Below are 27,449 nucleotides of genomic sequence, written 5' to 3'. Positions count from 1 at the left end.
GACTTGTGGCTATCCAGAAAAACTGAATTTCAACAGTCGCTGTCTCCCCTGCAGGCAATGCGTGCTCTCGCTAAGGGTGTGCATGTATTGTGTATATTGGAGTTTTTTTTTCTTTATTGATTTTCAATTCCTTCCAAAGGGGGCGGGCTGGCAGCAGCTTACTACGCTGCTCTACAGCCTACAGACTTTTGTTTAAAAAAAGGAAGAAGAAAGAAACAAGGAAAAACAGGCGATAAAATGGTGACTTAAAGTGTAAAATGGCGTAAAAATGCGGAAAATTAAAACAGAAAGCAAAAGTGGTAGGCAATGTTGATAAAATACACAGGAATTAGACAAGTAACATAGTAGACACACAATTAAAAAAAACATGGCGACAGTCTGGTTTCTGTTCGCAAGAGATAAAAAATCACACTCAGCGACAGTATGATGGCTGTTCGCTATACTTCCCAAAAGACACAACACGGAACACTCACTGGAAAAACACACCGTAAAACACTGCACAAATATGGCACTCCCAATCAAGAGGCAGATGAGGGGGGGGGGGACTCGGAGAAGGGGGGAAAAACAAGGAGGGAGGAGAGGAAAAAACGAAAAGGGGGGGGAACCAAGGAGGGAGAGGACTAATAAAGGGGGAGAAGGGCTGACGCGAGAGGGAATGAGAGGAGGCAGAGGAGGGAAATGTAAAAGGACTCGAGGGAGGGAAGGGGGCAGAGAGAGGGGAGGGGGGGAAGAACGAGGATGGAAGTGGGGGAGAGGGAGCCCGGGAAAAGGACAGAGGAAAGGAGGGGGAGTGAGGATAAGAGTTGATAGGAGGGATAAATGGAGGGAGAGAGGGCATCATCCGGGAGGGGGAGTTGATGGAAGCCACCTTGGGAAACGAGATGTAGGGTGTAGAGATGGAGGGTAGGGGGGACACAACGGTGAAGACGTAACAGGGGGCGGGGATCGGAGAGGAGCGGAGCAACCAGGCGGTGAGGGGGTTCAAGTCGGCAGGAGGTGTAGAGGATGCTGATATGTTCGAGGAATAGGAGCAGATGGGGGAAAGGAATGAGATCATAGAGGATCTGCATGGGGGACGGGAGGCATATACGGAAGGCGAGGCGGAGTGCATGACGCTCAAGGATCTGGAAGGACTTATAGAATTTGGGGAGGGGGGCAGATATCCAGGCAGGACTGGCATAACATAGGATGGGACAGATTAAGGATTTGTAGGTGTGGAGGATGGTAGAGGGGTGCAACCCCCATGTCCGGCCAGAGAGGAGTTTGAGGAGTCGGAGGCGGTTGTGGGCTTTGGATTGGATGGAGCGGAGATGAGGAATCCAGGTGAGGTGACAGTCAATGGTGAGGCCAAGGTAGGTGAGGGTGGGGGTAAGGTGGACAGGACGGGCGCAGACAGTAAGGGAGAAATCCAGGAGCCGGAAGGAGCGAGTGGTACGACCTACGATGATGGCCTGGTTCTTGGAAGGGTTGAGTTTCAGGAGCCACTGGTTACACCATGCAGCAAAAAGGTCAAGGTGATTCTGGAGAAGGCGTTGGGACCGGTGGAGGGTAGGAGCGAGGGCGAGGAATGCGGTGTCATCAGCATATTGCAAGAGGTGTACTGGAGGAGGGGGGGTTGGGGCATATCTGCCGTGTACAGGAGGTAGAGGAGAGGGGAGAGGACAGAGCCCTGGGGCACACCTGCAGAGGGGTAGAAGGTGTGGGAATTGGCATTATGGATGGTAACATAGGAGGGGCAGTGGGAGAGGAAGGAGGCCACCAGACGGATGTAGTTGATAGGAAGGGCGTAGGTTTGGAGTTTAAACGGGAGACCGGGATGCCAGACACGGTCGTAGGCCTTTTCGAGGTCAAGGGAGACAAAAATGGCAGAGCGACGGGAGTTAAGCTGGAGGGAGAGGAGATGAGTGAGGGGGAGGAGTTGGTCATCAGCAGAGAAGGAAGGTCGAAAGCCTCATTGGGTGTTTGGGAGGAAGTGGTTGCGGTGGAGGTGGTGATGGATGCGCCGGGAAAGGATGGATTCCAAGAGCTTGCTGAACACAGATGTGAGACAGATAGGACGATAGGAAGAGGCATCAGATGGAGGCTTGTTGGGTTTGGAGAACATCAGGATACGGGAGGTTTTCCACAGGTCGGGATAGAAGCCAGTGGCAAGGATGACATTGTAGAGGGTGGCAAGGATTGAAATGGATATACTGGAGCACAGAGTGGAATATGTAGAGAGCATTAAAGCTAAAGTTTTATCGTGAACGGGAATGTTTGTGGCCCCCTACGAACTGCGATTATAAGAACAAACTGAAAAGGCGAGACGCTTGGACAGACATAACACAACTATTAGAAAGTGAAAAAGAAAGAGCTGTCTTTATTGACGATAAGCAGAAATAAACACAGTCTAACATAACAGTCGCGGCACTTCGCCTCGATTTTGTTGCCTACCGCGCCAGCAGCGCGCCAGACGGCCAGTAAATTAAACTGTGAGTTCGGTGCGTTCGTGAAAGCGAATAGTGGTTGTTTATTTTGCTTTCTACAATGGTTTTTACAAGCGGGACAGTTTGTAGCACAATAAATTGCAGCAACAACAGGAAGAAGACACCATAACTGTCTTTTTTTACGTTTCCTAAGGATCCTGAAAGGTACGAGGGCAGTTCAATAAGTAATGCAACACATTTTTTTTCTGAAACAGGGGTTGGTTTATTCAGCATTGAAATACACCAGGTTATTCCCCAATCTTTTAGCTACACAACACTATTTTTCAACGTAATCTCCATTCAATGCTACGGCCGTACGCCACCTTGAAATGAGGGCCTGTATGCCTGCACGGTACCATTCCACTGGTCGATGTCGGAGCCAACGTCGTACTGCATCAATAACTTCTTCATCATCCGCGTAGTGCCTCCCACGGATTGCGTCCTTCATTGGGCCAAACATATGGAAATCTGACAGTGCGAGATCGGGGCTGTAGGGTGCATGAGGAAGAACAATCCACTGAAGTTTTGTGAGCTCCTCTCGGGTGCGAAGACTTGTGTGAGGTCTTGCGTTGTCATGAAGAAGGAGAAGTTCGTTCAGATTTTTGTGCCTACGAACACGCTGAAGTCGTTTCTTCAATTTCTGAAGAGTAGCACAAAACACTTCAGAGTTGATCGTTTGACCATGGGGAAGGACATCGAACAGAATAACCCCTTCAGCGTCCCAGAAGACTGTAACCATGACTTTACCGGCTGAGGGTATGGCTTTAAACTTTTTCTTGGTAGGGGAGTGGGTGTGGCGCCACTCCATTGATTGCCGTTTTGTTTCAGGTTCGAAGTGATGAACCCGTCTTTCATCGCCTGTAACAATCTTTGACAAGAAATTGTCACCCTCAGCCACATGACGAGCAAGCAGTTCCGCACAGATGGTTCTCCTTTGCTCTTTATGGTGTTCGGTTAGACAACGAGGGACCCAGCGGGAACAAACCTTTGAATATTCCAACTGGTGAACAATTGTGAGAGCACTACCAACAGAGATGTCAAGTTGAGCACTGAGTCGTTTGATAGTGATCCGTCGATCATCTCGAACGAGTGTGTTCACACGATCCGCCATTGCAGGAGTCACAGCTGTGCACGGCCGGCCCGCGCGCGGGAGATCAGACAGTCTTGCTTGACCTTGCGGCGATGATGACACACGCTTTGCCCAACGACTCACCGTGCTTTTGTCCACTGCCAGATCACCGTAGACATTCTGCAAGCGCCTATGAATATCTGAGATGCCCTGGTTTTCCGCCGAAAGAAACTCGATCACTGCCCATTGTTTGCAACGCACATCCGTTACAGACGCCATTTTAACAGCTCTGTACAGCGCTGCCACCTGTCGGAAGTCAATGAAACTATACGAGACGAAGCGGGATGTTTGAAAATATTCCACAAGAAATTTCCGGTTTTTTCAACCAAAATTGGCCGAGAAAAAAAATGTGTTGCATTACTTATTGAACTGCCCTCGTATATACCATCATGTTACTAAACTGTATCGCCAGGATTTACTTGCAAACTACATGTGTATTAATGATTAATGTTTCGTTTTAGGAGCAGAAAATGGATAGTTAATAGCAGACGAGAAGACCTTATGAAAAAAGACCCAGTTTACCTGTATAATAATATTAGGTTCTGTTCGTTACATTTCGAACAAAACCAGTTCATGAACGCAGACAATAATAAACTCGTGTGGAATGCAGTGCCCACACCGTTTGACATCCCCAATAAGCCGCCTCAGCTGACGATGAAGAGGAAACTGCCACAAAGATTCGACAATCCATCTCTAAAGCTGTAAAACAGTCCTTTGACACAGAAGCAGCCAGTTCAGCTCTCCGTGTATCAGTGCTAGATTCGTGTGAATCGTCAACACGGACCTGCTTTGACGATGAAGTGGTTAGATTAAGTGCAGTTATTCGTGTATTACAAAAGTGTAATGTTTGGTATGTATTTCATTCACTTCTGTTGTTAGTCACTTAATTTTCTTTGCTTCCTTCGTGTGATGACATTATTTTGTTAGCACCTTGTTCACTGACAGATTGTTTGAAAATTATTCAAATATTTGGTTTTGCGTGAAATGTAATGTAATCACCTCATTATAATGTTTTCAACATATTTCATCCGCTATTTGGTAGTTGCTAGTCCCCAAGATGAAGGTCGTACTTGTGGTAACAGGCGACAATGACAAACACAGTAGGCCTACCGAACGATAAATGAGTTGTCAATCGCTTTTGCATGTAGAGGTACATGTCTGTGCTTCTTATGTGTGAATATGTGTGTTTATATTCTTTTGATATCAACGAGGTAAGCTGCAATTCTATCCAACATCACAAGTGTTTCTTCACGAATGTGTTGTAGCTAGCCACACGATTCATGGTTTTTCTCCATACTTGCGCTTATTTTAAAATCATTTTTAGAAATACATATGCCTTCTGATACTACTAATTTCGTCAATTACGTAGGAAATGGAAGCAAAACAAACATTATTCTTAAGACGCGTCTGATGTTCACCTTATTTGCCGCTTGGAGCGCTAGTGTCGCCTCATCTGTCAAACGGTAACAACTTTTACAACTTTTACAGCAATGAGTATCGCGACTGTTACGTTAGACTGTGGAAATAAGCAACATTGGGAGTGACTATTATCTTTCTGCTGCAGGTAGAGCTTCCCTAAAGGAAGCGTTATCTCTGGGAATTTCAGGGCATACACAATTCAATAACAACTAGAAATCTATAGCCTTCATTTGGAAAAAAAAAATATATATATATGAAGTAGTCCATATTCCAATTCAGCTTTAAGGTAGACATTACTCTGTCCCACCACACTGCTCCCTACTTTTTAAAAGAGAGGTCGTCCATCGGCGTCATTTCTTCTTCTTTTCTGATGACCAGCTTTTTGTAGTAAAATAAATGCTGCACATGCGACGACTGTTAAATCTTCTACTTCCCTTGTACTATCGATGGGTAAAATTGTAATTAAAACGCTACTTTGTAACAATAACAAAGCAGGAGCAACGTCGGCAAGTGTGGAGTGTGCTATCTGTGAAAAGTTTGAAGTACCAGTTCATTGAAATTGAGTGGTTAATTCACACTTCACTGGAGTGAAGCGTTCATTTGAACGACTCATTCACGAGCTCCCCATCACTAGTCGATGGTGTAGAACACCGTGAATCAGTAAAACGAAGTAACAGAAACGTATTGTAGTTTCAATTTTTTTTTTTTTTCTTTATTGTTATTTTCAAACCCGTACAAACAGGCAGGCTGTCAGCAGCATGGTACGCCGCTCTTCAGCCGTAGAGGAGATAAAGATAGAACAGAAAGAATACACAAATGTGACATAACGGTGGGTAATAAAACAGTAGACACATAAAGACAAACACGGAGCCGTTCACACTTGACGAAAATTCACTACAAACTGTTGTCACGACGCACTAACACTGAAGATGGCGATGGCACAGGTGAACGATGGAGTATGACGGGAACACTGAACACGAAAACACGACGGCACTCACGAGACACTGATGGCGACGATCTCCGGCGCGCGAATGTCCACTCAGCGTGTACGAGTCCGGGGACCTGCCAAGAGAGGAGGTGGAGGAGGAGGAAGGGGAAATGGGAGAGGGGAGAGCAGAGATGCCATGGGCAAAGGAGAGAGGGGGAGGGAGGAAGGGGGAGTGAAGCCCAGAGGAGAGGGTAGGAGTGAGGGGGGAAAGGAAAGAGAAGGGAAGGGAAAAGGGGGGGGGAGGAGGGCGCCTGAAGGAAAGGACACAGGAGGGGGGGGGGAGGATCAAAGTTGATAGGAGGGGTAGATGCAGGGGAGGAGGACATCATCAGGGATGGGGAGCTGGCGGAAGCCACCTTGGGAGAGGGTAAGGAGGGTGGAGAGATGGAGACCGGGTGGGACATGGGAGTACAGGCTGGCTATCGACCTGAGTGGAGAGGGTATCCCGGTAGGCATTCCAGTTGGCACGGGAATAGTCATGGATGTACTTAGGGGGAGGGTCATGACGAGGGTCGGGGCGGGGGCGACGGCCGTCTGAAACGGTGAGGAGGACAGGGAGATGGTCGCTACCAATAGGCTCCAGGACATCCACCGTAATGCGACCAAGGAGGTTGGGGGAGGAGAGGATAACATCGGGAGTGGAGTTGGATTCGGGACGGGTGTGCTGGGGGATGGGGATGAGGTCGCCTTGAAGGGAGGAGAGGAACCGATGCCACCGCCGTAACTGGGCAGCGGAGCGACTATGGATGTTGAGGTCAGCGGCGATCACATAGGAGGAGAAGGTACGGTCGATGTGGGAGAGGAAGTCGAAAGGAAGAGGGGCGTTGGGGCGGACATAGATGGTGGCACAGGTAACGGTAAGGCCGGGGAAGAAGAGACTAAGGATCAGGTGTTTGGTGGGGTCGGGAAGGAGAGGCTGGAGCCGAACGGGGATCTGGCGGTGGTGGCCAATGGCAACTCCGCCACGCGCAACTGGGAGGGGATTATCGGAGCGGTGGAGCAGATAGGGGGAGGTGTGGATGGAGTGGTGGGGTTGGAGGAAGGTTTCATTGAGGAGGAAGGCATCCACGCGGTGGGTAGCAAGGGTGTGCAGGAAGAGGTTCTTGTTGGCGGGAAGGGAGCGGATATTGTTGAAAAGGATACGATGCTGTCGCGCCATGATAAGGACTTATACGAGGGTGTCAAGGCGGGAGAAGGTGAAATGGGCCTGGTTATTGGAAAAGGTGGCGTACATTTTAAGGTGGAATATGGAACGGGCGGCGAGGGAGATCTGTTGTAAGGTGTGGGGGCGCTGAAAGGGATGGACGTTTTGGAGGACAATGGTGAGGAACCTGATGATGTCCTCAGCAGTGGGGGGGGGGGGGGGGGGGGACGAAGGGAATTGCCAGGAGGGGTGGGGTCGTCCAGGGGACGGACAGGTACGGTGAGTTCAGGAGTGGTGGGAGGGGGTCGGGCTTTACACTTTTGGGAGTAGGTGGGGTGGGGGAGGCTGCAGGTATTACAGGAGGGAGGGGATTGGAGGTTGGGGCACTGCCGGAGGAAGTGCGCTTGCCGACAATGCGGGCAGGTGGGGGCCTCGCGGCACTCTGCTGTTGGATGTGCATTGTAGCGCAGACATCTCTGGCAGCGCAGGGATTGAGGGGGGGAACGGGAGGGGTCGACCTTGTACCGTTGATGGAAGAGGAGGGCACCCTCCTTCAGGAGACGGTCAATGGAGGGGGCGTCCTCAGAGAAAACCCGCATAAGGCGGGTGGGGCCGGTCGCGTTGAAAATGCGGCGGACTGCCCGCACCTCCAGGGTGGGATGGGCCTTCAGCTCCACCAGCACCTCCTCCTCCGTGATCGACGGGCTAAGCCGAGTGATCACGGCGGTGAGGGTCGGCGGGCGACGCGGGGGTTGGGGTTGGCGGGTAGGAGATGGGGAGGGAGCAGGGTTGAGGGAGGCGTGAGGACCAAAACGGGTGATGGGGAGGCGGGAGAGGATGTCAGTATGGAGGGTTGGGCTGGGGGAGGAGATAAGAACAGAATCCCGTCTGGGAGTAAGGAGAGAGATGGGGGCGCCAGGGAAATGTTGGCGGAGGAGGAGGGAGAGATTCCGGGCCTCGAGGAAGGAAGGATCGGGACGGGACAGGAGATATTTGTAGAGACTGGGTGGGGAGGAGGAGGAGGAGGGAGCGGGCCCTGGTGGGGAGACGTCCATGGCATTTTGGGGTGGGGATGGGGGGCGGGGTGGAGCTCTTTTAGGAGCAGAGGAAGTGGAGGCGCCACTAGGGCGTTTGACAGCGGCAGATGGGCGGGTGGTGACATGAGGGACGGGAACGATGGGGAGGTGGCGGGAAGGGACAGGTCCCGGCACGGACGCAGCAGTCGGCGCCGGAGATAGTGACTGTGACGGTGCAGGCGAATGTGGCAGTGATGGTGATGGTGACGATGATGACGGTGGTGGCGGTGGCGGTGGCGGCGGTGATGGCGATGGCGATGGCGACGGGGAGAGCTGGGCGTGGGCAGTGGCCCGACGGGCCACCACCCTAGCCGGAGCTGCAGTGACAGGCTGGGGGAGTGGGGGGAAAGGATCAGAACGAGAGGAAGAGGCGGGAGAGGGGGCGACAAAGAGCGAGGGCGAAGGGATAGAGAGGAGGGGAGGGATGGAAGGAGGGGGGTGGGACTGGGCACACCAAGTGATAGTGGTGGAGGCGGCAGAAGGGGACGTATACACGATGGCGGTGGTGGTAGTAGTGACGGTGGTGGTGGGGGCGGACATGACGACAAGAAGAAGAAAGAAAAACACAGCACTAAAACGACAGGACACACACTGGGAGACGACGGACGGCGACGGCGACGGCGACGGCGACGGCGACGGCGACGGCGACGGCGACGGCGACGGCGACGGCGAGAGGCAGGGACGCTGCTGCCGCGGACGGGGCCGGGGCGGCGGCGGCGGCGGCGGCGGCGGCGGCGGCTGCTGCTGCTGCTGCTGCTCCTGCTGCTGCTGGCAGGACTGCTGCTGGCTGGACAGCTGCTGCCACCGGAGGGCTGGCTGGCTGGCTGGCTGGCTGGCTGGCTGCGGGACCACTGCTGCAGGCCGGGACCGGGAACTGCTACTACTGCTGCTGCTGCTGCTGCTGGCTGGCTGGCTGGCTGGCTGGCTGGCTGGCACCTGTAACCCCTAGCACTTCGATTAGCGCGAAAATGGCACTATCGAAGGGCGGTAACCTTGCGGTGTACCGCCGGAGAAGGTGTAGTTTCAATTTTTTTTTTTTTTTTTTACTTTATTGTTATTTTAAAACCTGTACAAGTCAGGTAGGCTGGCAGCGGCACACTACGCCGCTCTTCAGCCATAGCGTTTTACAAGAGTATAAAACATGGTGAATGACAAAGAACAAAGTGACGGGCAAAAGAGAGAGGTCACAGAGACATAAAAAACACGGAGTCGTTCACATGTGACGAGAACAACACGGAAAACACGTCGGCACGGCGCACAAAACACTGATGAGTCCGACGGCACAAGTGAACGTAGGAGTGGGACGGCGGACACCAAAAACACTATACGACGTCACACACACGAGACACAAAAGGCGACGATCTCCGGCGCGCGAATGTTCACTATACGTGTGCGAGTCCGGGGACCTGCCAAGAGAGGAGGAGGAGGAAGGGGAGTGGGAGAGCGAGAGGGGAGAGCAGAGATGCCACGGGCAGGGGAGATAGGGGGGAGGGAGGAAGGGGGAGAGGAAGCCCGGGGGAAGAGGGGGAAGGGAGGGGACGGGGAGACGGAAAAAGAAGGGAAGAGAAGAGAAGGGAGGGAGGGAGGGTGCCGAAAGGAAAGGACACGGGAAGTGGGGGGCGGTGCAGGGTCAAAGTTGATAGGAGGGGTAGATGGAGGGGACGAGGACATCATCAGGGAGAGGGAGCTGGCGGAAGCCACCTTGGGAGAGGGTATGGAGGGTGGAGAGATGGAGACCGGGTGGGACGAGAGAATACAGGTGCGGCAGCGGGCGGGGGTGGGAGAGGATCGGGGAAATGAGCGGGTGAGGAGGATCAAGTTTACGTGAGGTGTACAGGATACGTATCCTTTCAAGGAAAAGGAGGAGGTGGGGGAAGTGGATGAGATCATACAGGATCCGCGTGGGGGAGGGGAGACGGATGCGATAGGCAAGGCGGAGAGCATGGCGTTCAAGGATTTGGAGGGATTTATAGAAGGTAGGGGGGGCGGAGAGCCAGGCTGGATGGGCGTAACAAAGGATAGGGCGGATGAGGGATTTATAGGTGTGGAAGATTGTGGAGGGGTCCAGACCCCACGTGCGGCCGGAAAGGAGCTTGAGGAGACGGAGTCGGGAACGTGCCTTGGCTTGGATTGTCTGGAGATGGGGAGTCGAGGAGAGGCGACGGTCGAGGGTGACGCCAAGGTACATAAGGGTGGGAGTGAGGGCGATAGGACGGCCATAGACGGTGAGATAGAAATCAAGGAGGCGGAAGGAAGGGGTGGTTTTGCCTACAATGATCGCCTGGGTTTTGGAGGGATTGACCTTGAGCAACCACTGGTTGCACCAAGCGGTGAACCGGTCAAGATGGGATTGGAGAAGGCGTTGGGAGCGTTGCAGGGTGGGGGCAAGGGCGAGGAAGGCGGTGCCATCGGCAAACTGGAGGAGGTGGACGGAGGGCGACGGTGGCGGCATGTCCGCCGTGTACAAAAGGTACAGAAGGGGGGAGAGGACGGAGCCTTGGGGCACACCGGCGGAGGGGAAAAAGGTGTAGGAATCGGTGTTATGGATGGTGACATAGGAAGGACGGCGGGAGAGAAAGGAACCGATCAGACGGACGTCGTTAATGGGAAGGGCAAAGGTTTGGAGCTTGAAGAGGAGACCGGAATGCCAGACGCGGTCATAAGCGCGTTCGAGGTCAAGTGAGAGGAAGATGGCGGAGCGACGGGAATTAAGCTGTTCGGAAAGGAGATGAGTGAGGTGAAGGAGAAGATCGTCGGAAGAGAAGGATGGCCGAAAGCCACACTGGGTGACGGGAAGGAGGCGGTGCTGGCGGAGATGCTGGTGGATGCGGCGGGTGAGGATAGATTCTAGGACCTTGCTGAAGACCGAGGTAAGGCTGATGGGACGGTAGGAGGAGACGGCGGACGGCGGTTTGCCAGGTTTAAGGAACATGAGGATACGGGAGGTTTTCCACAGGTCGGGGTAGTAACCGGTGGACAGGACTACATTGTAGAGCCTGGCCAGGGTGGAGAGGAAAGAGACAGGAGCTTCACGAAGGTGACGGTAGGTGGCACGATCGTGACCAGGAGCGGTGTTGCGTTTTGTGCGGAGGGTAGCAATGAGATCCTGTGTAGTGATAGGGGCATTGAGTTCTGTGTGTGTAATGTTGTCCAAGTACCGGAAGCCAGGAGCGAGGGGAGGGGAAGAGGTGTCAGTTCGATCGCGGATATCCGGGAAGAGGGAGTAATCGAACTGGGGATCATCGGGGACGGAAAATACATCGGACAGGTAGGAGGCAAAGTGATTGGCCTTACTAAGGGAGTCAGGGAAAGGGTGATCATCATGGAGAAGAGGATAATAGGGGGAGGGTTTAGTTCCGGTAAGGCGACGGAAGGCCGACCAGAACTTGGACGAGTTGATTGGTAGGGTTGCATTTAAACGGGTGCATGTCTGTCGCCAGTCCCGGCGTTTCTTAGCCGCGAGCAAATTACGAACGTGTCGCTGGAGTTGCCGGTGGCGTCGTAGTGTGTCCGGGTCACGCGTGCGGAGGAAGGCACGGTAGAGACGACGGGATTCACGGAGGAGGAGAACGGCCTGTGGGGGTAAGGTAGGACGGTGGGGGTGGATGGCGACAGTAGGAACGTGGGCCTCCACGGCCTCAGACAAGGTCCGCTGGAGAAAGGAGGCAGCATGGGTGACATCGTCAGGGTGGTGGTAGGTGAGAGGGTGGCTATCGACCTGGGTGGAAAGGGTATCCCGGTAGGCATTCCAGTCGGCTCGGGAATAGTCGTGGACATACTTAGGGGGAGGGTCAGTACGAGGGTCGGGGCGAGGGCGACGACCGTCTGAAACGGTGAGGAGGACAGGGAGATGGTCGCTACCAATAGGCTCCAGGACATCCACCGTTATGCGGCCAAGGAGGTTGGGGGAGGAGAGGATAACATCAGGAGTGGAGTTGGATTCAGGACGGGTATGCCGGGGGATGGGGACGAGGTCACCTTGAAGGGTGGAGAGGAACCGATGCCATCGCCGTAACTGGGCAGCGGAACGACTATGGATGTTGAGGTCGGCGGCGATCACGTAGGAGGAAAAGGTACGATCGACGTGGGAGAGGAAGTCGAAGGGAATAGGAGCGTTGTGGCGGACATAGATGGTGGCGCAAGTAACGGTAAGGCCGGGGAAGAAGAGACTAAGGATCAGGTGTTCGGTGGGGTCGGGAAGGAGAGGTTGGAGCCGAACGGGGATCTGGCGGTGGTGACCAATGGCAACTCCGCCACGCGCAATCGGGAGGGGATTATCGAAGCGGTGAAGGAGGTAGGGCGAAGTGTGGACTGTGTGGTGGGGTTGCAGGAAGGTTTCATTGAAGAGGAAGGCATCCACGCGGTGGGTGGCAAGGGTGTGCAGGAAGAGGTTTTTGTTGGCGGGAAGGGAGCGGATGTTGTTGAAAAGGATACGTTGCTGTCGCGCCATGACTGGGATTTAAACGAGGGTGTCAAGACGGGAGAAGGTGTAATGGGCCTGGTTGTTGGAGTAGGTGGCGTAGATCTTGAGTTGGAAGATGGAACGGGCAGCAAGGGAGATCTGCTGGAGGGTGTGAGGGCGCTGAAAGGGATGAACATTCTGGAGGACGATGGTGAGGAACCTGATGATGTCCTCAGCGGTGGGTGGGGGACGAAGGGAATTGCCAGGAGGGGTGGGGGCGTCCAGAGGACGGACAGGTACAGTGAGTTCAGGAGTGGTTGGAGGGGGTCAGGTTTTACACTTTTGGGAGTAGGTGGGATGAGGGAGATTGCAGGTATTACAGGAGGGAGGGGATTGGAGGTTTGGGCACTGCCGGAGGAAGTGCGCCTGCCGACAATGCGGGCAGGTGGGGGCCTCGCGGCACTCAGCTGTGGGGTGCGCATTATAGCGCAGACACCTCTGGCAGCGCAGGGATTGAGGAGGGGAACGGGAAGGGTCGACCTTGTACCGCTGGTGGAAGAGGAGGGCACCCTCCTTCAGGAGACGGTCAATGGAGGGGGCGTCCTCAGAGAAAACCCGCATAAGGCGGGTGGGGCCGGCCGAGTTGAAAATGCGGCGGACCGCCTGCACCTCCAGCGTGGGATGGGCCTGGAGCTCCGCCAACACCTCCTCCTCCGTGATCGACGGACTGAGCCGTGTGATCACGGCGGTGAGGGTCGGCGGGCGACGCGGGGGTTGGGGTTGGCGGGTAGGAGATGGAGAAGGAGCATGGGTAAGGGAGGGGTTGGGACCAAAACGGGTGATGGGGAGACGGGAGAGGATGTCAGTATGGAGGGTTGGGCTGGGGGAGGAGATGAGAACAGAATCTCGGCGAGGAGTGAGGAGGGAGATGGGGGCACCAGGACAATGCTGGCGAAGGAAGAGGGTGAGGTTCCGGGCTTCAAGGAGAGAGGGATCAGGACGGGAGAGGAGGTAGCGGTAGGAGGAAGGGGGAGAGGAGGAGGATGAGGGGGCAGGGACAGGCGGGGAGACTTCCATGGCATCATGGGTGGGGGAAGGAGGACGAGGCGCAGCCTTTTTGGAAGCAGAGGAAGCAGGGGTGCCACCGGGGCGCTTGACGGCGGTGGAGGAGGTGTGGGGGATGGGAACAACGGGAATGTGGCGGGGAGGGGCAGGTCCCGGGGCCGGAGTCGGCGCCGGAGATGGTGACGGTGACGGTGAAGGCGACGGCGACGATGACGATGACGGTGGCAGTGGCGGCGGTGATGGCGAAGGTGACGGGGAGAGCTGGGCGTGGGCAGTGGCCCGACGGGCCATCACCCGAGCTGGAGCTGCAGTGACAGGCTGGGGGAGTGGGGGGAAGGGATCAGAACGAGAGGAGCGGGAGGAAGAAGCGGGAGAGGGGGCGACAAAGATAGAGGGTGAAGGGAGAGTGAGGAGAGGTGGAATGGAAGGAGGGGGGTGGGACTGGGCACACCAAGTTATAGTGGTGGAGGCGGCGGAAGGGGAGGTATAGACAATGGCGGTGGTGGTAGTAGTGACAGTGGTGGTGGGGGTGGACATGACGGGAGAGAGAAACAACAATGAACAGAACGAAGAGGAGAGGACAGAAAGTGGGGACAGACAAAGACGAAGACGGATGAAGACGAAGACGGCCGTAGACCAGGGTCAGGACGGCGGCACCGGACGGCGGCGGCGGGCACCGGCGGCGGCGGCGGCAGCGGCGGCGGCGGCGTTGGCGGCGAGCCCCGGCAGGCGGCGGCGGCGGCGGCGGCGGCGGCGGCGGCAAGCACCGGCAGGCGGCGACCAGGCGGGGGCGGCGAGCCCCAGCAGGCGGCGACGGCTGCGGCGGCTGCAAGGACCGGAAGGCGGCGACCAAGCGGCGGCGGCGGTGACGGCAAGCAGACGACACGGCAGGGATCTTCCACGTCGAAGGCGCACCCTGAGAGTAGCCCAGGCAGTGAAACTCTTCGATGAAGAGGAGAGGGAATCCAACCCTCGAAATTGTGTAGTTTCAATGCCGAAGCAACATTTTATTGCACTTGCGAACTCAAGGGTTGCACCAGTATGAAAACACACAACGGTTTCTCTCTGACACACTCTTCTCCCCCTGCTCTGTAATGCAGTTTATAATAATTTGATGAGTACATATTAAAATAGGTCTGAGTGTGATACTTTGTCCGGCACTGATCGCAATGGAACACGTTTAAAGCAGCAGACATCATGCAACAAGTGTTCACACTGCCATCTGCTGATTATGCGGTAAAACAGGTTGGCGGTACACTTAGCTGCCGACAGATGTCAGCTTCAAACGTCTGCCGATCATGTGGTAGAGTAGGTTGGCGGTTAACTTACCTGCCGACAGCTGTCACCCTGAACTGCGCTATTTGACTTCTGGATATAAATTTCAGAAACGAAGGATTGTTATACTATTAAAAACAAATTAAATTTACTTAAAGTTACACCCGTAACAAGGAAAAGTAGATGATTTTCCTCAAAATTGGCAAAAATATGAGTGTTCTCACAATGGGTACGTACAAATACGCCTATCAAGTACCACTTTCCTAAAATCGGATTCAGCGGATGGGACGTAAACGTGGCTTGCTGCTAAACCCGAACGTTTTGTTTGGGAAAGCTATTTGGATGACAATTTTTGGAGAGAGGATGAAAGATCCTCTCATACATTGAATTTAATCGATAGTGAATTGTCGTCTTTACGCTCTTACAGTGTCTGAAAGTTAAATAGAGCATGGTCGAAGGGGACAAAGGAAAGATAAACAGAGAAATCTGTCACATATAAAGAAGGGATTACATTTAATCTTGCTCGACATTTTCTCATGAAGCGCCCAAAAAAGTCTTTATCCGCCAAGTGAAACCTTATTTGTTGTATTCATGGACTGAAAACTAGGGCTACCAACGAAATGCAGTCCAATTTTGTTCCTTTTAAAATTTAAACCAAAATAGAATGAGTATGTTTACCACTGTTACAAAGTCTATATACCTACGTTAAGTAATTATTCAGAAGTTTTCCTGTAGATTTTATTTTTGTTGAGAATAATAACCCTCCAAATTCAAAACGTAAACTGTCACCTGTAGTCATTGGTACGATTTCAGGTAAAATCCCTCTTTATTTTCTTTGGAAAGCAGTTTTTGTGTCTGTTCACTCTTATACAATGGCTAGCAACTCGCAATCGCGTAAAAGTAGTGAAATTTGGGGTTTCTTCGCCGATTTAGGTGATGGGAAAGCAAAGTGCAATTATTGTTCTAAGAGTATTTCATATAAAAGAGGAAATACATTTAATCTAGCGCGTCATGTTCGAGTGCTGCATCCAACAGTGCCATTGTCAGTCAGACACTTAGCGCCCTCTGCTCCTGCATCTTCCGATATTTCTTGGATAAAAAACCCGCACAATCCGGAACTAACATCAGCAAATGCCAGAAGCGAACAGCAGTTGGTGCCAGAAAACAACAGTACCACTTCAGTATCAGAAAGCAGACCTCCATATCACGGAACATTACCCATGTATTTTCCGAAACCTCTTTCTAACAAAAGAAATCAGGAGATAGATTTCGCACTTCTGCAGACTGTTGTAAAGGATTATTTGCCCTTCAACATAGTGGAAAGTAAACATTTCCAAAGTTTTTTAGGCAAACTGAATGGTGCTTACAGAATGCCATCTCGGAAGACCATTTCCAATACGCTGCTACAGCAACAGTACGCCATGATGAAAGAAATTGTGAGAGCCAAAATTAATTCTGCGGAAGCGGTTGTGCTGACAATGGATGGGTGGACCTCAACTACAAATGAGAGTTATTTGTCGGTGACAGCACACTACGTTAAAGACCTGGAGCTGTCGTCTTCCCTCCTAGAGTGTTTTAAATACGACGAAAGGCACACGTCAGAAAAACTCTCGGAAGAACTGCTACGTGTCACAAGGGAATGGGGCATTCAAGAAAAAGTCGTCTGTGTTGTCAGCAACAATGCTGCTAACATTGTGGCAGCTATAAGACTCACAGCCTGGAAACACATCCCCTGCTTTGCGCACACACTCAATGTAATTGTTCAGAATGGGCTTCCGCACATTCAACCCATTCTGAATAAAGTAGAAAAAAATGTTGAATTTTTTAAAAGAAGTTCGCATGCCTGCACGAAACTGAAAAAGATGCAGGAACAGTTAAAAGGGCCAGTTCTGACACTAAAACAGGACACTGTTACAAGATGGAATTCAACCTATGATATCCTGCGAAGAATAATCGAGGTTAAGAATTCCCTAATGACAGTTATCACTCTGAATTATCCAGATCTTCCAAATCTGACTGCAGAGGACATTGCAAGTGTAACACAAGCCTGTGACCTGTTGAAAGTTTTCAAAGACTGCACTGAGGAAATGTCAAGTGAAAATGTTGTCACTGCTTCTAAAGTTATGCTACTTAGTCGCTCGTTGAAAAAATGGTGTTGCAGGTTTGTTAATAACACTGAAACTCATGTAGACGTGCAACAGATGGCCGAAAAGTTAGCTGAAGATCTAAAACGACGATTTAGAAATATAGAGGAAAATTCCATTTTCGCGGAAGCAACTGCATTGGATTCCCGGTTCAAATTACATGGTTTTTCTGATAAAAATTCTGCTGAGAAGGTGAAATTAAACCTGATCAGGCACTGTGAGAAATTTGTGACGAACACATCCACTGCTACTGCAACAATCTCAGTTGCAACCACTGAATCAACTTCCAGTCTCTGGCTCGAATTTAATGAAGTGTTTTCCAGGCTGCAGAGTAATCCACACCCGAGAGCTGCTGCAATAGTGGAAGTGGACAAATATTTACAAGAGCCCCTGCTACAGAGACAAGGCAATCCACTTCAGTGGTGGTCTGAACGACTGTCAGTATACCCCTCGCTCTTTGAACTTGCAAAAATACGACTGTGTATTGTCGCAACCTCCACGCCGTGTGAAAGAGTGTTCTCGAAGGCAGGACACCTTATAACTGACAGAAGAAATCGCCTGACAGGGAAAAAAGTGGAACAAATTATGTTTTTAAACGGAAATCTCTGAAGATTCACCAAATCCGTTGATGTTTATTCATAAATATATATGTGTATTTTTTAAAAAATTTATTCAGGACAATCCTCAAATTGACATTTAGTGTAATTTTTTCAATAATGTGTACGAGATAAACATTCCTACATGAACGATTATCTTTCAAGCGTGGATTCCACGCATGCTTCAGTTCCAGACTCACAAGGTAAGCATTTTATTTTCATGTTGGCTGTGCGTGCTCACACAGCCAGCCTCTTCGTTTGTATTTTAATATTCATTTGTCTGCAAGCACTGCCAACGGTAGCTTACCCGTAGACGCGATGTATAACTCCACAAATAGTCGCTGGTAATGATGTGAGCACTGCAGGAAGCAGCTGACGCTACCTTCCCCTCGCCCCTCATCGACTGTACCCCTCCTAACCCTATCGTTCCCCAGAAACACCGCGCGATTCGTCGAAGTCGACAGTAGAGGGAGGACTGAAGTGAAGGAACCAAGGGAGAATGAGTGACGTAGCGCCGATGTACTGGGGGAGGGAGAGGGGAAGAGAGTGAGTGAACTAGAAAAAAGTGTGGAGTGTGCTATCTGTGAAGAGTTTGAAGTACCAGTTCATTGAAATTGAGTGGTTAATTCACACTTCACTGGAGTGAAGCGTTCATTTGAACGACTCATTCACGAGCTCCCCATCACTAGTCGATGGTGTAGAACACCGTGAATTAGTAAAACGAAGTAACAGAAACGTATTGTAGTTTCAATGCCGAAGCAACATGTTATTGCACTTGCGAACTCGAGGGTTGCATCAGTATTAAAACACACAACAGTTTCTCTCCAACACACTCTTCTCCCCCTGCTCTGTAATGCAGTTTATAATAATTTGCTGAGTACATAGTAAAATAAGTCTGAGTGTGAGGACGAAAGATCCTCTCATATATGTAATTTAAGCGTTAGTGAATTGTCGTCGATGATGTAGAACACCGTGAATCAGTAAAATTAAGTAACAGAAACGTATCGTAGTTTCAATTTTTTTTTTTCTTTTTTTCTTTATTGTATTTCAATTCCCCATCGGGGCGGGCTGGCAGCAGCATATGCGCTGCTCTTCAGCCGAAAGACATAGAACAAAACAATAGAAGACATTTAAAAACAGCAAAGGAGAGAAGAAGGCGAACATAGATATAAAAAAGGGAGAACATCATGGAAGGCAATATACAAATAAACGGGGTGACTGTAAAATGGAGATAAAAAACTGTTTAAAAGTAGCACACACAAAAAGCCACACACTGCGACGATTAAAAGAACACAAGGCACAGTATGACTGGAGCATAAAGGTGTTGACGGATGGCATAGCACACAATGTAACACTGACGGCGAACCTCAAGGCAGTACACAATTAAAATCACACCTCTTGACGCACACGAGAAACAGCACGAAACACAACACTGACGTGGCACACTGATGATGATCAATACAGAGGATCTGCCAGGTTCAAGGAGATGAGGGAGACCTGAAGAAGGGAGGGAGGGGAAGAGATGGGGGAGGGGAATGGGGGGCGCTCGGAAGAGGGCCAGGTAGGGAGGGATGTGGGAAGGAGAGAGGCAAGTATGGGGTGCAGGGTCTCAGGGGAGGGGGGGATGGAGGAAAATCCGCTCTGGGAGAAGGAGGAAAGAGGAGAAGGGGGCCCTGGGGAGGGGGGGGGGGAACAAGGCCGGGTTATAGTTGGAAGGAAGGGTATATGTCACGGCGAAGTTCGTCATCCGGGAGGGGGAGGCGTTGGAAATTGCCCTGATGAAGGAGATGGAGGGTGTGGAGGTGGAGAGAGGGAGGGATACAGCGATAGAGGCGCGGCAACGGGCTGGGGGTGGAGAGGAAGGAGGAAACCAGAGGGTGGGGGGGATCAACCCTGCGAACAATGTAAAGGATGCGGAGATGTTGGAGGAACAAGAGGAGGTGGGGGAAGGGGATCAGTTCATACAGGAGCCGTGTGGGGTAAGGAAGGCGGATACGGAAGGCAAGGCGGAGCGCATGGCGTTCAAGGATATGGAGGGCCTTGTAAAAGCGGGTGGGGGCGGAGATCCAGGCGACGCTGGCATAACAGAGGATAGGACGGATGAGGGATTTGTAGGTGTGGAGGATGGTAGAAGGATGCAATCCCCATGTCCGGCCGGACAGGAGTTTTAGCAGGCGGAGGCGGGAATGGGCTTTCTGCTGGATGGTCAGGAGATGAGGGGTCCAGGTGAGGTGTCGGTCAAGGGTGAGGCCAAGGTACTTCAGGGTGGGGGTGAGTTGGATAGGACGACCACAAAGGGTGAGGTAGAAATCTTGGAGGCGAAAGGAGCGAGTGGTACGGCCTATGATGATTGCCTGGGTTTTGGAGGGGTTGAGATGGAGGAGCCACTGGTTACACCAAGTGGTGAACTGGCTAAGGTGGGTTTGGAGGGTACGTTGAGACCGTTGAAGGGTAGGATAGAGAGCCAGGAAGGCGGTGTCATCAGCATATTGGAGAAGGTGAACTGGTGGGGGTGGCTTGGGCATATGAGCTGTATACAAGAGATAAAGGAGAGGGGAGAGGACAGAACCCTGGGGGACGCCAGCCGTGGGATAAAAGATACGGGAGTTGGTGTTGTGGAGCGTGACATAGGAAGGACGGTGCGAGAGGAAGGAAGCGACCAGTCGGACAAAATTGAGAGGCAGGGCGTAGGTTTGGAGTTTAAAGAGGAGACCGGGATGCCATACACGGTCATAGGCATTTTGGAGGTCAAGGGAAACAAAAATGGCGGAGCGACGGGAGTTGAGCTGGAGGGACAGAAGGTGAACAAGGTTGAGGAGTTGGTCGTCAGCAGAGAAGGAGGGTCGGTAGCCACACTGGGTAAGGGGGAGGAGGTGGTGTTGAGCAAGGTGCCGATGGATACGGTGGGAGAGGATGGATTCAAGGACCTTACTGAAGATGGAGGTGAGGCAGATGGGACGATAGGAAGAGGCGGCAGAAGGGGGTTTGTTGGGTTTGAGGAAGAGGAGGACGCGGGAGGTCTTCCACAGGTCAGGGTAGAAGCCAGTAGAGAGGATGACATTATAGAGATGGGTGAGGACAGTTGGGAAGGAATAGGGGCTTTCTCGAAGGTGACAGTAGGTGACACAGTCGTGACCAGGGGCCGTGTTGCGTTTGGACTGGAGGAGAAGTTTAATGTCTTGTGCTGTGATGGGAGTGTTGACGTCGGAGGGGGGCAACTGCCCCAAGTACTGGAGACTAGGAGCAAGTGGAGCGACTGAGGTATCAGCACGTCCCATGACGGTGGGGAAAAGAGAATAATCAAAGTGGGGATCATCGGGGATGGAGAAGACCTCGGAAAGGTGGGAAGCGAAGTGGTTGGCCTTACTGAGGTTGTCTGGAAGGGGGCGATCGTTATGGAGAAGGGGGTAGTGGGGAGCGGAAAGGGAACCAGTAAGACGATGGAAGGCAGACCAGTACTTGGAGGAGTTGATAGGGAGGGTGGCATTGAGTCGTGTGCAGGTCTGGCGCCAGTCCCGGCGTTTCGTTGCTGTAATAAGGTTCCGTACGTGTCGCTGTATTTGCCGGTGGCGTTGGAGTGTATCCCTGTCACGAGTGCGGAGGAAGGAGCGATAGAGGCGGCGGGATTCACGGAGGTGGAGGACAGCCCGCGGAGGGAGAGTGGGACGGTTTGGGTGGATGGTTTTAGTAGGATCATGGGCCTCCACGGCGTCAGTAATTACTGTCTGAAGGAAGGACGAGGCGCGGATGATGTCGTCAGGATGGCGATAGGTAAGAGGGTGGCTTTCGACCTGGGTGGAGATGGAGTCCCGGTAGGCATCCCAGTTGGCACGGCGATAGTCATGGACGACCTTGGGAGGGGGTGCTGGTTGCGGAGCCGGAGGGGGGCGGTTTGCAGACGTTATGGTGAGAAGGACAGGGAGGTGATCGCTACCTGTGGGGTCAAGGACGGCGACAATGATACGCCCAAGGAGGTTGGCGGAGGCAATGACAACATCGGGGGTGGTGTTACTTTCGGGTCGGGTGTGCTGGGGAATGGGAACAAGGTCACCCTGGATTGTGGAGAGGAACTGATGCCACCGCCGAAGGGCAGCAGGAGTGCGGCTATGGATGTTGAGGTCGGCGGCAATCACATAGGTGGAGAAGATGTGGTCAATGTGTGAGATGAAGTCATAAGGAAGAGGAGCAGTGGAGCGGACATAGATGGTGGCACAGGTAATGGTGAGGGAGGGGAAGAAGACGCTAAGGATAAGGTGTTCAGTGGGGTCATTGAGGAGAGGTTGTGGCCGGACGGTGATATGCTTAAGGTGGCCAATCGCGACTCCACCCTGCGCACGATGACCAGGAGCATCAGTGCGGTGGAGGATATAGGGGGAGGTGCGGATAGAATGGTGGGGCTGGAGAAAGGTTTCGTTCAAGAGGAAGGTGTCGACCTGGTGGTGGGAGAGGGTGTGCATGAGGAGGTATTTGTTGGATTGGAAGGAGCGAATGTTCTGGAAGAGGATGCAAGACTCGTGCTGCGCCATGACGGGAAGGAGTGGGTGAAGAGAGGGAAGGGAAGAGACTTAAACTAGGGTGTCGAGGCGGGTGAAGGTGAAGTGGGCGTGGTTGTGGGAGTGAGTGGCGAAGGTGTTCAGGTGGAAAACAGAGCGAGCAGCAAGGGATATTTGCTGGAAGGTGTGCGGGCGCTGAAAAGCCTGAATGTTTTGGAGTACAACGGTAATGAACCGGATGATGTCCTCGGCCGAGGGGGGTGGACGGAGGGAATTGTTAGGATGGACAGGAGGATCGACGGGACGAACTGGGACTGTAAGTTCAGGGGTGGCTGGAGGGGGTTTAGCTTTACACTTGTGGGAGTATGTGGGATGGGGGCCATTGCAGGTATTACAGGAAGGAGGAGCAGCGAGGTTGGGGCAGTTCCTGAGAAAGTAGGAGGCCTTGCAATGGGGACAGGTGGGGGGGTTTTTGCAGTTGGGAGTCAGGTGGTCATTGTACATCAGGCACCGTTGGCAACGGTAGGATTGGGGAGGGGATTTGGAGGATTCAACAGGGTGGAGATGGTGGTATATCAGGGCACCCTGGGTGAGGAGATGGTCTATGGACGGGGCGGACTCTGAGAATACCCGCATGAGGTAGGTGGGACCAGAGGCATTGTGGATACGGCGGGCAGAGCGGATTTCCAAGTCCGGGTGGGAGTTCAGTTCTACCAACACTTCATCCTCTGTGATCACCGGGCTGAGCTTGGTGATGACAGCGGTGTAGGTGGGGTGGCGACGGGGAGGCTGGGTCTGACGAGGAGTGGAAGCGGAAAGGAAGGGTGTCAGAGAGGCGTGGGGGCCAAACATAACTCGTGGGAGTTTTTGCAGGAGGTCTGTGTGAAATGATGGGGACGGGGACTTGATATGGACTGAGTCCCTGCGGGGAATGAGTTGGGAGATGGGAGCACCAGGTAAATACTTTAGTATTTCCTTGGTGAGGGTACGAGCGTCGAGGAACTTAGGATCGGGAGTTGACAGGACAAAGGTGTGGAGGGTGGGGGCCAAGGTAGGGGTGGCAGGAGGAGGGGTGGTGTCCATGGTGACGGCAGGGGGAGGGGGAGGTGGCGTTGATTTTTTGTGGGAAGTGGCGGGAGCAGAGTCGGTAAGGACGCGCTTTTGGGGTTTTTTGGAGACTGGAGGCTGGGAGGAGGGGAGAGGGACGGGGAGGAGAGGGAGGTGGCGGGTGGCAGATCCCTGTGGCGTAGTGGAAGCACCGGGGGAAGCAGCTGGTTCAGTGGTGGCGATGGTGGCTCGGCGCAACGTGATGCGTGCGGGAGATGCAGAAGACGACGTGACGGGGTCGGTGAGAGAGGGGAAGCCAACTACCTGAGGGGCGGCAGCAGAGGCGGCAACAGAGGCGTACGTGAGGGCGGGGGTAGTAGTGGGAGCTGTTGAGGGTGTGGAGGCTGGAGGAAGGGTGTAGAGGTGTAGGTATACAGCAGGGGAGGAGATAGGGGGGTGGGTAAGTGGAGGAAGGGAAGGGGAGGTGGAAGGAGGGGGCCAGAGGCGGCACTCCAGGAAGTGACTGTGGGAGAGGGGGAGGGGGAGGTGTAGATGACGGTGGAGGTGGGAATACTCATTGCAGACGAACGGCGACGGACAGACGGACGTGCAGCAGGCGGCGTCGGCGTCGGCGATGGGCAGCGGCGAACAGCAGGCGGCGTCGGCGTCGGCGTCGGCGGCGAACAGACGGACGAACAGCAGGCGGCGGCGGCGGCGGCGGCGGCAGCGGTTGCGACGACGGCGATGGACAGCCAGCAGACGGACGGACGGACGAACGGACGAACAAACAGCGACAGCAGAAACCATGCTGTCGCTGGGTGTGACTTTTATATACTTTGCGAACAGAATCCAGACTGTCGCCGTGTTTTTTTAACTGTCTATTGTTTTCCCTGTCTGCTCCGTATGTATTTTTATTCGCTTCATCATCCCTCTGTTGCTTGTTTTAATTTCCCCATTTTCTTTTCACCTTGTTACTCACTAAGTCCCCGATTTTATAGCCTGTTTTTTTATTATTATTTATTCTCCTGCTCTTTGTCAGAAAATCTGTAGGCTGCAGAGCGGCGTCCTAAGCTGCTGCCAGCCCGCCCCCTTTGGGGGGAATTGATATTCAATAAAGAAAAAAAAAAAATCGGATTCATCACCCTCGACCGTCGCCTCTCCTGGACTCCCCATCTCCAGACAATCCAAGCCAAGGCACGTTCCCGCCTCCATCTCCTCAAGCTCCTTTCCGGCCGTACGTGGGGTCTGGACCCCTCCACCATCCTCCACACCTATAAATCCCTCATCCGCCCTATCCTTTGTTATGCCCATCCAGCATGGATCTCCGCTCCCCCTACCTTTTATAAATCCCTCCACATCCTTGAACGCCATGCTCTCCGCCTCGCCTATCGCATCCGTCTCCCCTCCCCCACGCGGATCCTCTACGATCTCATCCCCTTCCCCCACCTCCTCCTTTTCCTTGAAAGGATACGGATCCTGTACACTTCCCGCAAACTCGATCCTCCTCACCCGCTCGTGTCCCCGATCCTCTCCCACCCCCGCCCGCTGCCGCGCCTGTATTCGCATGTCCCACCCGGTCTCCACCTCTCCACCCTCCTTACCCTCTCCCAAGGTGGCTTCCGCCAGCTCCCCCTCCCTGATGATGCCCTCCTCCCTTCCATCTACCCCTCCTACCAACTTTGATCCTCCCGCCCTCCTCCTGTACTTCTTCCCCCGGGCACCCTCCCTCCCTCCTCTCCCTTTTCCCTCCCTCCTCCTTCTCTCCCGCCCTCCTCCCCCGGGCCTCCCCTCCCCTGTTCCTCTCCTCCTGCCCCCGACTCCTCAGCCATTGGCATCCTTTTTCTCTCCTCTCCCCCACCTCCCCCTTCTACCCCTCTTGGCAGGTCCCCGGACTCGCACACGTTACGTGGACATTCGCGCGCCGGAGGTCGCCGCCATCAGTGTTTTGTGTGTTTAGTGTTTAGTGTTTAGTGGTCACCGTCCCCTCCATCGTTCACCAGTGCCATCATCATCTTCAGTGGTTGTGCGTCGTCTCATCAGCTAGCAGTGTGGATTATCGACGAGTGTGAACGGCTCCGTGATTGTCTCTATGTGTCTCCTGTTTTATTGCCCGCCGCTCTGTGACTTATGTGTCTTCTCCCTGTTTTTGCTGCTTGTGTCTTCTATGGCTGAAGAGCAGCGTAGTGTGCTGCTGACAGCCTGCCTGTTGTACAGGTTTTAAAATAACAATAAAGTAAAAAAAAAAAATCGGATTCACCACATTCGAGGGTTGGATTCCCTCTCTTCTTCATCGAAGAGTTTTACTGCCTAGGTTACTCTCAGGGTGCACCTTCGACGTGGAAGATTCCCGCCGTTTCCCTGCCGTGTCGTCTGCTTGCCGTCCATACTGCCTGCCGGTGCTCGCCGCCACCACCGCCGCCGCTTGGTCGCCGCCTTCCGGTCCTCGCCGCCGCCGCCGCCTGGTCGCCGCCCGCCGGTCCTCGCCGCCGCCGCCGCCGCCGCCGCCGTCGCCGCCCGCCGGGGCTCGCCGCCGCCGTCGCCTGCCGCCGCCGCCGCCGCCGCCTGCCGGTCGCCGCCGTCGCCGTCTGGTCGCCGCCGCCGCCGTCTGGTCGCCACCGCCGCCCTTCTCGCGCGCCGCCGCCATGTCCCAACCCACCACCACCACCACTATCATTTTCACCTCTCCCTCCGCTGCTCCAACCACCATCACATGGAGCTCCTCCTCCACCCCACTTCCCGTCCTTCCTTCCCTCCCTGTCCACCCCACCCCTGCACCACTTTCGCTTGTAACCACCCCCAACTCCTCCTCCCCTATCACTGTCGCCCCATCGACAGCTACTGACTTTCCGCCGCTCCCCGCACCGCCTCCGACAGGCTCCAAGCCAGCAAGGATCTCTGCTCGACGTTCCACAGTCTCAGTGACACCCACGCCCCCTCCGTCTGCGTCATCCGCTGCTCAGGGTGGTCCTGCCCCCCGCCATCTCCCCCTGCAACCCGTACCCCTGCCCCCTCTCCACCCAGTCGTGCCCACGAAACCTTCAAAGCGCCCGAATGTTGACCCTTCCCCTGCAGTCTCCTCCAAAAAAACCCCCAGCCCCCGTGACCCACCCACCCCCATGGACGCGGCTCCGACCCCCGCCCCCACCCCGCCTGCCACCCACACCTTTGTCCTCTCCAATCCTGACCCTCAATTCCTTGATGCCCGCTCCCTCACCCTCGCCATCCGGAAATACTACCCCAATGCTCCCATCTCCCAACTGATTCCTCGCAAGGACTCGGTCCTCATCAAATCCCCCAGTGCTTCCCTCCACACCGATCTCCTCTCCCGCATCCCCCGTATCCAATTTGGCCAACGTGCAACCCTCACCCCCTACCACACCCCGTCCTCTCCCCGTCAGCCTCAACCTCCCCGGCGTCCGCCAACCTTCACCGCTGTGATCACGAAGCTTAGCCCCGTGATCACGGAGGCTGAGGTGTTGGCGGAACTCAACTCCCGGCCCGACATTGAAATCCGCTCGGCCCGTCGCATCTTCAATGATGCCGGGCCGACTTTTCTCATGCGGATATTCACCGAATCCTCCTCCTCCATTGACCGCCTCCTCACCGAGGGAGCCCTCATCTACAATCAGCGCCATAAGGTGGACCCCTCCCGTTCCCCCGTCCAATCCTACCGCTGCCAACGCTGTCTCACCTACAACGACCACGTTACCTCTGCCTGCAGGAACCCCCCTACTTGTCCCCACTGCAAAGCTTCCCACTTCCTCAAGCATTGCCCCAACCTCACCTCTCCCCCCTCCTGCAACACTTGCAACGAACCACATCCTACCTACTCCTCGAAGTGTAAAGCGAAACCTCCACCAGTAACCCCTGAGCTCACCGTGCCTGTCCGTCCTGTTGATGACCCCATCCACCCCAACAACTCGCTCCACCCTCCCCCTACTGCTGAGGACATCATCCGTTTCACCACCATTGTGCTCCAAAACATCCACCCCTTCCAGCGCTCACACACTCTTTCCCAGATCGCCCTCGCTGCCCGTTCCATCTTCCATCTTACCACCTACGCCACATACTCCCACAACCAGGCCCACTTCACCTTCACCCCCCCCACCACCCTTGTCTAACTCTCCACTCCCATGGCACAACAACCGTACCGTATCCTGTACCACAACATTCGCTCCCTGCCCACCCACAAACTCCTCTTCCTCC

The 27,449-nt window shown here is 53.8% G+C and overlaps 1 protein-coding gene across 1 annotated transcript in view; it reads right to left on the bottom strand.

Moving 5' to 3' along the window:
* LOC124556368 (ice-structuring glycoprotein-like) overlaps positions 1–26,192 on the bottom strand; it is an 87,006-nt gene extending 60,814 nt beyond the window's left edge. Inside the window, exons 1-2 of the mRNA XM_047130332.1 lie at positions 26,087–26,192; positions 23,456–23,647 (exon numbers count right to left, since the gene is read on the bottom strand). Coding sequence (XP_046986288.1) covers positions 23,456–23,647; positions 26,087–26,192 — 298 coding nt within the window. The remainder of the gene's footprint in view (positions 1–23,455; positions 23,648–26,086) is intronic.
* Positions 26,193–27,449: the final 1,257 nt, after the last annotated feature.

This window comes from Schistocerca americana, chromosome X (assembly GCF_021461395.2).
Source record: "Schistocerca americana isolate TAMUIC-IGC-003095 chromosome X, iqSchAmer2.1, whole genome shotgun sequence".
Classification (NCBI taxonomy): Eukaryota; Metazoa; Arthropoda; class Insecta; order Orthoptera; family Acrididae; genus Schistocerca; species Schistocerca americana.
The sequence above is the reverse complement of the archived record's forward strand: the minus strand, read 5'-3'. Positions and strand labels throughout refer to the sequence as shown.